Source organism: Anarrhichthys ocellatus, unplaced genomic scaffold (assembly GCF_004355925.1).
Source record: "Anarrhichthys ocellatus isolate YVR2014 unplaced genomic scaffold, GSC_Weel_1.0 scaffold23, whole genome shotgun sequence".
NCBI lineage: Eukaryota > Metazoa > Chordata > Actinopteri > Perciformes > Anarhichadidae > Anarrhichthys > Anarrhichthys ocellatus.
Genome location: NW_022280053.1, coordinates 1,893,962 through 1,905,174, shown reverse-complemented (window position 1 = coordinate 1,905,174; position 11,213 = coordinate 1,893,962). Strand labels below are relative to the sequence as shown.

Sequence of the window (11,213 nt, the reverse complement as noted above, 5' to 3'; positions counted from 1 at the left end):
CACACACACACACACACACACACACACACACACACACACACACACACACACTCGTAAGCACATCCTCCAGCACTTCTCAAAAACAATTTCTCCCCAGTAGGCATGCAAGAAAACTAAAATCTCTCCAAAGCCTAATCTTCCACAGCCAATTCAGAAATACTAAAAGATTGCATACGTTAAATGCAAAAGTTGCAACTTGGTGGTTTCTCTTATTCAGCACTTGTTTAAAGAGACGACAAACAGACCTTATCTAAGTCTGTCACGTCCACGTCTCGCACCAGCTGGCTGGATTGATTCTCAATTTTGACTTAGCTCCTTATCCAATCTCTCCCCCTCCTGCCTCCCCTCTCTTCTCAGATAATAGCAGGGGGTCTAATTGGACAGGTATGTCTCTTGTTTTCATCAGGTTGTGCTTGAGGAGGACAAGAGAGGTGGATGTGGAAGCAGGGAACACCCTGCTGATTGTCCAGGCACTGATTCTATCAGCCCCCCATTAGGGGAGCCTGGAATTGCCAAGCCAAGGGAATAGAATTAACTTGTTGCAAGCATTTGCTTTAATTTCATGAAAAAAAACACAACAACTAAAAAGAGCCCAGCGATAAAATTGAGCTGTCCTCTTTAGTGGTGATTTAATGGGCTTGGACAGGCTGAGATTACAATCAAGTATGCAGGCCTGTTGCACTCTCAGACACACACGGGCATGCGCAGAGGAACGCTAACACACATTCTGCACTGTAAACAAGGTGACATGGCAAATATGGACAAACGTATTCTTTCTACAGCCGTCAAAGACCCTTTGGAGCGAGGACAATACGCCGGGGCTGGAGGAGTCTGATCCCCTTCGAGGACGCATGTTGAGTCAGATTAATCCATCCCCTCCTTCCGCTAATTAGCTGTCAGCCGTAGGAATGCGGAATAATTAAAGAGCTCATTGAAATTCACGCTGACATGTGATACTGTAATGCCCCCTGTCAGGTTGCACCGGCTGTAATGGCCTTATCGTGTTTCTGTGCGTAAGTGTGTGTGTTTGCAAAATGAGATGTAAAAGGTTCAGACGTGACAGCGGACCAATGATATGCAAGAGCCAAACAGAAATTAATTAACGGAGGGATCTCAACAGTATTTATGTCCCGTATTGAATTTCTTTTCATTCATGCATTGATATTTATAGACATTATTAACCAAGCTCGCGGGGAAATTGTATTCCCATAAGTCAATTTACCAGTTTCTTTACCACACAATAGAACAATGATGCGATGCATGAAATCTCATTAGGTGTCAGTTTTCATTGTAGTCTCTGGTCATGTCAGCTTTATTTTCCTCCTCGTAAGGGTATTTCAGGCTTCTACTGGAACACCTTTCATGCCTTAACGTTGACAAACACGTTACTTTTCTCATACTTACATACAGTTTGCGGGTCGGTTAGCGCTCCAGATGCCCAAAATATATGTGCACAAGCACTGAAAAAAAGGGTGTTTTTCATGACGTGTCCCCTTTGAGAACTGATCACATGCAGTAAGACATACTGGAGAGAGGTCGAGCTTGTTTACAATGTTTGTTTTTTTTAGTTGTCAGGAAATGTCAGCCATCAGTTCCTTGACACGTAACAACTGATGTCACATGAAAACACACATGCTGAGACGTGTGACTGATCAGAATGTGAACCACAGGGAGGAACCGAACTCATTCTACTGTTGACCGTCTTTTGCTTCAGCTCTCGCCGGCTCCTCTCCGCGGCCGCCACTGAGCCCTGATCCACCGGCGACCTTGTCGCTCATTTGCTGCACTTTTCTCCTCACTCCCCCGTTTAGTCTCATTCTATTGCTTTTTCTCTCAGCTCACGCTCTGCCACCCACACATTGCACTTTTTCCATTTGTCCTGCTCCTAGAGCTTATCCCTCTCTGGCAAGCAATCACTGTCATTTTTTCTCCATTTTTTTTTTTTTTTGTGTGACTATTCTCACCTCCACATCTGTCCTCTCCTCCATTTCACCATATGTCTCTATCTTTTTTTTCCTCTCGTCCAGCATATATATATTTCTTTCTCTCGCTCTCTCAATCATCTTATATGAGCTTGCGGTCGAGGCAAATTAAATGCTAACACTTTTTGTGGTGCTTCCAGTGTCTCCAGTGGGGTTTAATCCGGTGTTAATATAGGCATCAGTCTTCCTTGCTGACTGATTGTAAGTGAGGAAGCAGGCAGTTAATATCTGCTGACCTTTTAACCTGTGCAATAGCTCTGCAAGGGCTTTGACAGGCTGACTGACTTAGAGAGCAGCGTTGTATAATGTCGCATCGCCGTCCGCAAGCACTGGAGTGGCTGAAAAGGAGAGCGAGGAATGCGAAATTATCAGAGCAATCATGGTGTATCTTCCTGATGTCTCTCTCTCTCTCTCTCTCTCTCTCTCTTCCTCTCCTTTCTGTTTCCCTCTCTCCCTCCGTCCTCCAGAGTCCATCCATCAGGGCAAGCAGAGAAGTAAAAACAGAACAAGCAGCCACTAATCAATCTGCCTCGCCTACAGGGACAGGTTTCTCTTCGCTGACTTATTTCCGCGGATGGAGGAGAAAAAAAAAAAGAGAAGCGTTTTAATTTGTCAGCTGTGAATATACCAACAGCGGCAGGCACAGATCCTCTGTAGGCCCTGGCCTACAGGGAAGAGGCGTGGAATTACTATAAATCCGGAGGTGATTGTGAATGATATCCAGAAATGAGGAAAGGTGTGTGTGTGTCACTGTTTGCGCATTCAGAGTGCGTGGGTGTTTTCTGCTGCAGCGCCATCATTGCCATCAGAAAGTCAAAAAAATCCTCTGCCTCTCCTCGAGTCCTCTCCTTGTGTGATCTGGAGGAGGAGGAGGGGGGGGGGGTGGGTGCGAAATGCAGTCGAAGACGACCAAATTCCCACTGCACAGTCTGACTCATGTTTGTCTTTGTTCAGAACGGTGCCTAATGCTAATCTAACCACATGCCCACACGCTTCGCATACACATATGGAGTGAGCGACGGCTAAGGGAGGGAAGGGAAGAGGGAGAGAGCGTCATGTGGCAGTTTCGTTACCGACAGCAGTGACTCAGCCCTGCTCATTTTCAGCTAAAATCCCCTGAACAGGTAGCAACAGTAAGCCTTCATATGTCAGATCCGACTAACTATCATGAGCACAAAGTAACTCATTCCCGATCACGATGAATGACAAAACAGCTGATTTCTTTTTGGAATGTTTCAAGTGACGACAGGAATTAAAATGATCCTCCCGCAACCTTTGCAGTAGCAGCACTACGCTGTCCCATTTTCATACTTCAACATCTACTAATTGCAGACAGGATGTGGTGTACACTGGTTTTTGCAGTACAATAAATCGGTGTACCCTCAGTAGCATCCCTCTTTAGATTTCCCCTGTCTGGGAAGTTCCCTCCTTATTCAAAGTCCATATCCAAGGTTCTAATGCAGGCCTTCTGTTATAAATCTGTAGCCTCCGAGCTCACACTCACACAGTTATTTTCCGAAGCTCCCTCCAGAGCCACAGGAGAACAACTGTATTTCGCCGGCTGAATAGTACTCCTGAACTTCATGTGTAGGAATTGGCAGAGTGCCCTTTTAATACTTGTTTTCAAGATTTTCCTCCAGCTTTCTCGCCTCTCTGCGCAATTTGTTTTTCAACTTTCAGCAGCTGCGAGCAGCTCCTCCGTTATCCTCTTGAGCATTGCGTTGCGAGACGGCACCGTGCATCAACAGCACACTCTGTGAATACTGACTGCTATCTTATCATTTTGGCGGTGTGTGAACACAGTTTTAAGAAACTCCTAAAAATAGGTACGCAGCGTTGAAGTTGGACAGCTATTATTTTGGGTCACACACCGACGGAACAGAGACGCTCCCGTGTGAGCAGGAATACACTGACATTAGCGAGTCTTTGTTCCGAGCCCACAGGGTTTTACAGATGACAGGTGTTGTTCATCAGGATGCAGTGGCTCCTCTGTGATCAGCTGGCAGGCTGTCTGGAAGTCACTCTCTAATTATCCCTCTTCCATTGCTGCCCGGGGCGACCTATTCACGCTGTAGGTGGTAATTATACAGGTGTGTTAATGGCCTGACTGGGACTGAGGGAGGTCGTTGAGCGGTGTGTCTCCTGTCTCTTGTCTCCTCACCACACTGTGGCTCTTGAAGGTGTTCGCCCTATTGTTTAGCATGTGAACTGTGTCGGTTTCGATTGGAATAAAAAGTTACACCTGAGCCTGAACGCTACCTGGTTTAACACTTTCCCCGACACGCCGGCTTGCTTAAGTTCCGTCTTCTTCGTCATCTACTCTCCTATAAATACTCGTTATTCAAAGTCCTTTATTTTTCTGATCTTCTTCCCAGCAGTGAATTCAAAAAAAGAAGCTGAAAAAATATTTGTGTTTTTTTCCGGGTTTTTTTTCTCAATACTTGCAACAGCCTGTCGTTCCTGCACCACATCTCATTTGTTCATATTCTCTCGCTCTTAATGCCAGCCTCAACAGTTGCCATGGAGACAGCGAGGTGCTTGGTGGGGGGTGAGTGCGATTGCAGATGTTAGAAGAAGTAAACACACAGACTCAGACAAAGAGAGGAACGAGAACACTAATAAAGGGGTGTATCCGTCTAATTAATTTCCGCAAGCACTGACGTAATTCCTGCTGTGGGAATCAGTCTGTAATTTCTGCATACATATTACCTACCACCGTTATTATTACATCTATGCTCTTTGAGAATCTTTTGTCAAGGTCCTGTACGTGACTGTGTTTGTAGTTTTATGTCTCTTTGCATTCAAGGAACATTTTGTCTTTGACCTTGTCCTTCCTTCTTTCCACTGTGAACGTCACTCTCACTCTGACATGAAGATCTACACTCATGTATTACGCATTAACTGCACACGACACCCCAAATTTAGGACGTGGAGCGCAAGTGTCTGTGTTAATGTGTTCTGTCCTGCTGCCGAGTTTGAGCTCGACGATTGACATCTCGGAGACTTCCCTCACAAAGTGGCAGAGACACCGTCTTATTGTCTGTCTCTCCCTCTCTCTCTCTCCGTCAGGGCTTTCTAAGTCGCCGGCTGAAGGGTTCCATAAAGCGCACCAAGAGTCAACCCAAACTGGACCGCAACTCCAGCTTCAGGCACATCCTCCCCGGCTTCAGGAGCGTCGACAATGACAGGTGGGTTTTTGCTTGTCGCGCCGGTACCGGTGCGCGTTTTGCGTGCGCTGGATATGTTCACATGTCTGTTCTATTCTGGTGCCTCTCCCTCTATACCTGATGGCTGGTTATTCAGGTCACTGTTGACATTTGCGTGTTGTGTTGTCGGTGTATCGTGAGAGGAAGTGAATCCTGACTCTCCAAGTCTGTCACTTCTAATGCGGCTCTGTCTTACACGGTGATCCTCCGCCATGTCGTGCCAGAGCACGATCATTTTCTAGTGTGGAGTTGAATGCCATTCAACTCATGTCTTCGCAAAAAGGTTGTATGTAAAATGAAATATGATTCATTTTGCTTTGCCTCGCAATAGAAAATGGAGAGGCAAGTAAATATGCAGTGTCAACCGTCAACCAAGTCTAAAAGCTGTGCCAAAAGAGACGGGAATAGGGAATATTATCGCCTCGCCATCTGATAGCGCATGCAGAGTGCGAGTGCGGCAGCACAAACAGTAATTGCTTTCCCCCCCTGTTAAAAAAGCACGTCACACATGCTGTGGCTATTTCTTCACAGCCCAAGCAACTGTGATTTTTCATGTTCTGTATCTACTGCAAGGGAATTTTAAGCTTTAGAAAATATGTCACGTCATCACTAGCGACTTCATTTATATGTTGGTATCGACTGAGATGTTTTTGCTGTATTTCCCCGCCTCACTAACCCAAGCTGCCCCGCATACCGTTTATATCAGTCCATCTCTGGCGTCAGAGTCTAAACTCTACAGATCTATGTACAGCCTTCCGTCCACAGTGCCACCCCGTGCTATGGTGTTTTGCTTCAGGCTGTGATAATTGCCAGTTTCTGACTTCCTCAGGAGTTCAGCCACTTGGCAAACAAGTGCCCGACCCCAATGACGTCAACAACCATTCCGGACGGGGCCGTGTTGTCCTGCGATCGCGCTCCGGATCGTTTGATGGCCTTTCCACGCCTGCACAAGTAACTAGCTATAATTCCCAGCACCTATGTTTGCTGCGTCTGGAAAGCAGCCACGGTGTCCATCTGTGGAGATTAATTAACGGAGGTGCTGCTTTTGAAGAGATGTTCCACAGTTCTCGGTTTCGAAAAACTCGGTGCCGAGCTGCTGCCTCTCTTCGTACTTTTAATGAGGCATTAACATCACTGTCAAACTATCACAAGGGAACACGAGCAATTGTTCAGTGTGGAACATGGTGAACTGTTCCCCCGGTGCAGTCGGACAAAATGAGCTCGTATATGTACCCTTCCTTTGTCCCGCTGTTTTCTCATTTTCTTTCCCACTCCTACTCATTCTGTTATGCCGTCTATTTTTCCAACCTCGCTCCCTTCTCTCCATTTCAAACTCATCACTCTCCAATTTCATCCTCGCTCCCCCCCCCTTCAAACAGTAGTGAGGTTTCCTAGCCTATCAGCATTTATGATAAAGCCCCCCGGCGAAGAAAGCAAATATCGGACGGGAAATTGGAACGTTCAGGAGGTATCTTATCTCACCTGACTTAACGCAGAAACACGTGCGCGTGCACGCCCCGTGCATCACTCTTGCAAATGCACACATTGACTCCTATTTAATGATAGCTCTCTCTAAACATGTCCTCGTGTAGTAGAAGGAGACTGACGGGAGCAGCCCGAGGGCAGAAAACACTGCGGAAGAAGGCAGAAGAGAGATGATGAGACGGAGGAGAGATGGAGGGTGGAGGGAGGGAATCCTATAGCCTGGCAAACTCCCTGGTGTGCAGATGTGCAGCCTCGAATGTGAGGGATGCGGCGCGTGCGGGGAACATTTAGTATCCACTGTACATCTCAAACGTCATACCACCAGACAATTACCTACAATTCAGTCATTTATACGAGTTTGATTACTTAACTTAACAGTAATCAAAATGTATATTCTCCTATTACATTTCACAGCCACATATTTGCATGAATTTCTGTTAAGATTGTGTCGTGAGAGCAGACACACACACACACACACACACATTTGCAGAGTGTGTGTCAGCTGTGACGACATCGTTAGGCCGTGTTGCCCGAGTCGGTCTCAGGAGAGCGACCTGCAGATGAGGAGCAGCTGGACTTCTAAAATGAAATATTGATCGGTGTTAATGAGAGGCTGGACACAGAAGTCTCCTATCGTTGGCTAAAGCAGAAACACAGCGATGTGTGGACGATCACGACTACCCTGTGCAAACTCACACGCACACGCACACGCACATCACTGGATTAAGGAAGTACATCTATTTATACTGAAGTACACTCTTCAGGATATAGACAGGCTGTTCTTTTCAGGTTCTTCCCATGTCATGTATCATCTGGACATCGTGACAGACAGGGTGCACGATTTACAGTCGAGGTAATTATTATGGAAGTAACTTTAACTGCACTGATAGAACAGAAGGCACTACAGAAAGAAGGAAGCAATTCCAAAACTTTTAGGGAAGCAATTTAATATTTCTATATATATATATATATATATTTTGTGTTTTGTGGCATGACTACTTACTTGAGTTTAACTGAATACCACAATATTTCTTTAATCATGTTTTTATGCTCTGCCATATGCTGTTTCTAATCAAGCGTCTCCATGCGATGGTCTGTAATGGTTTTCTGCGCTGACCTGATGCTGCCGTACCCTCCGTGTCACTTGTTGCGCTCTGCACGTTTTACTTGCATCAGAGATGTTCTGACCCTCACTAGCTCCTGCGCCCTCATCTGATCCACACAGACCTTTCCCGGACTCCGTGGACACACTGATGAATACCGCAGTGGATGCAACATGTCGGTTTTTAGATTCTTTGGCAGCAGCTAGAGTGCTTTGGTTGAACCGTCGAGCATATCTGAACTTTTCAATAATTATTCATCAGTGCAGCAAGCTAGTCTTATCTACATATATTGCACTTTATGTGGAGGACATAGTTTTATTCATGTATGTAAACACGTTGAAGCTACCTGAAATCGTTTCTTTTTGAAGGGACAGTTCACCCCAAATACATATCTATCCTCTACCTGTAGTGCTGTCTATCAATCCTCATTGTTTTTGTGTGAGTTGCCGAGGTTTTGCCGATATCGGCCCTAGAGATGTTTACCATCTCTCCGTGGGAGAAAATAGTTCCTTCAGTCTGTGGATGGTTGTGACTGTGTGTCTGTAATTAGATGCGTATCTAATGCGTGCGTGTGTTTGGGGAGCTGAAGTTCTCAGCACTGTGGGCACCAGTGTGACTCATGTGTTTTTATGGAAACGCTGCGTCTCTAACACAGCGGGGAAGCTTATTTTTGCCGTCACTCACAGACTCTGAATATTAGCAGATGGAGAAAATGGCCAAAGCAATTCTTTACATTCGTTTTTCTCTTCCTGTTTTGTCTGTCTCTCCCCGTCTCGCTCGTCTCAGGCAATCTGCTCAGTTTATGCTTTAATTCTGTTTGCATTGCATACTATACTGCATACTGAGCGACCATATAGAGATGCATGCTGGGAGAGACTCCTGATCAAGAGAATTGGGTATAGATGAGTAGATAAACATGACTTTGTCTAAACTTGCATCTCTTTTTAGCCACATTTCACAAGTTCACTTGAAATCCGCTTGACAATTGAACGGCTAGTCTTACCTCAATTCTGATTATCCTGAAACAGTATTTAAATGGCTTTTTGAGATGAAAGGAGACTCTTCTCATACCCACTTTTGTTGAATTGAGTGCTTGTGAATCGTGAACAGATTTAGAAAAACATATTGGGCTTAATATATATCTCTTATTTTGAAATGACAGGCATGATGTCACAGTTCCACCGACCATATAAGGTAGTGAAACAGTGGTGTCAGCACCCGTGTTGTAAGAAGCTTTAGCCCGAAGCTCTGAACGGGATTCGAGAGCCCTCGATACAAACCCCCCCCCCCCCCCCCCTGTCATTTTTCATAAAGCTGCACCAATGGGTTACCGCGGTAATTGTTGCAGGTGGGGGTGTTGGGAGCGTGTCTGTGAGAACATAGCAGCACTGTGAGGGAGTGAGAGACACATCCATCCATAAATCCAATAAAGTGATGCCATTTAGAGTTATTAAATTCTGTAAACATTCCCCAGGTGGTTCCACTGTAATATCCAACCTTTTCTATTGCTCCCTCCCTTCTTCCTCTCCCCATCTCACTCCACATCTCACTCACTTACTGACATTCACTTTTTTTGCTCTGCCAGCATCGTCTGTAAACCCTTCATGTTATGAGCCTCTGCCCCCCCCCCCCGCTCATGTGGTAATTTCTTCCGTCTCCCGTGTCCATTCCTGCTTCGCTATCATTTGTCACTTTGCTCCCGTCTTATTTGCTCCGTTCATGCTAATAGCTGCGTTCGGAGCCGCGGCTCGCTGGTGGATTTCCGCTCCATTAAACCCAATCCAGCGCTCACAGACTTGTCCCCGGATCCTCTTCTCTCCTCTCTCTTTGCCCTCTTCGTCCTCATTTCGTGCCACTGCACCAATGTTCTCCTCTCCTCGCCTCTCCTCTTGTTCATATTTGTGATAATTTGCATACACCCTGTTGTCTCTCCTCATTGTAGGGGAAATGTCTCCTTTACCAGCTCGTCATCCTCCTTCTTCCCTCCAGTCATTCCATCAATCCCACTTCCCTGTTGCTGAAGGTCACATGCTTGTTGATCTCATGTGCACAACAACAGCAACACACACACACACACACACACACACACACACTGTCTCCTTTTCTTACAGTCAGATAAGTGATCCATGTTGTTATCAATTCATCCTGGCATCAGCGTATTCATTCATTCACTTATTCTTCATTCACTGCACGGTCTTCTCAAATGTTGATTCAGTATTTGTAGGGGGTGATTACTGGCGTGCACACACAGTAAGGATGTGGGCGTGGACACTGTCCATTGAAGTAATGCTCGAAGTAGCGACAACAATCAAATGCCCGGTTACAGATTTTTTTATTTTTTTTCCGCCAATAAGAAGAAAAACAACAGCAGTGTTTTCATTCTGTTCATTGCAGCAGGATAATTAGGCAGAGGAAGACTGCATCGTTCTCCTTCTCTCTTTGGCATCCTTCCCCTCTCGCCATCTCATTTGCAATGCATCAGCATGATTCGGCGTAGATGAAACGGAGCTCTCAGGGTATTAATGTGTTGTACAGAGCAGGTTTGCCCTACCACCGTGCATTATTATGCTCCATCCCCATGCAGACTAGGAGAGCAAAAGCATCTAAAAACATAATGGCTTTAATTCGGTGATGATTTTCAAGGCTTCACGGCATTATCCCCTCTCTATCCGAGATTGTAACGAGCACATTATTAATTCAAGAGTAATGCGTAGTTGTTTAGGTGCTAAGACAGAGGTGGGTGTTTTGAAAAGGTTAATTTGACCTGCTTTCATAAACAGAGGGCTCTTCATTTGCAACAAGGACAGAGATGGCTATTCAGTTTTGAAGTTCTAGCAGCCCGGCTTAGTGTGTGATTTATTTATTTATTTTGTTCCAATGTTCCGCCAGATTCAGGCAAAATAACTTTTTGTAGATTTTCAAGGTTGTATCGTCTGTTACTCAGAGTCCCCGGATTAGCTTAAGTACATGAACTAAGATAAGCTCCCATGAATGAGACGGGTTTCTCTTACTGCTGGTGTTGGATGTCCAAACACTCTCACAGACAGAGAACACCAGCGCCCAATTACTGAATCTGTTTTGTTGTTCACATGGAAATGTCAGGACAAGCATCCGAGTATGTTTTCTTTCTTTTTAATTATAATCCCAGAACCAAACTGAGTGTGTTCGTTCCGTGAAAAAAAGATTGAATTCAGTGACTTAAAAGCTGACACCTTCAGTCAGTCCTATTTGTAGACTGAACAAATTAATTGATGCACAAATTGTGCCCTCCAACAGATATACTGATCTTTTCAGATTCAGCTTACGCCTGTTAAGTGCAGTAGCTGAAACAAGAAGAAAGCGTCGCGATTGAAGGATCCATTATGATGTGCTAATGTGCAATTAGATTTTAAATGGCCTCGGTTCGTTCTATTTCTCAGCTCGGTGCGGTTTGAAAA

At 45.3% G+C, this 11,213-nt stretch overlaps 1 protein-coding gene across 9 annotated transcripts in view; it reads left to right on the top strand.

Annotated features, from left to right (window-relative positions):
• The window catches only part of dab2ipb (DAB2 interacting protein b), a 123,176-nt gene that overhangs the window by 59,849 nt on the left and 52,114 nt on the right, over nt 1-11,213 (top strand). For all 9 annotated transcript variants that reach the window (XM_031860074.1, XM_031860073.1, XM_031860072.1 and 6 more), the window contains one exon: nt 5,052-5,170. In XM_031860074.1, the coding sequence (XP_031715934.1) occupies nt 5,052-5,170 (119 nt within the window). The remainder of the gene's footprint in view (nt 1-5,051; nt 5,171-11,213) is intronic.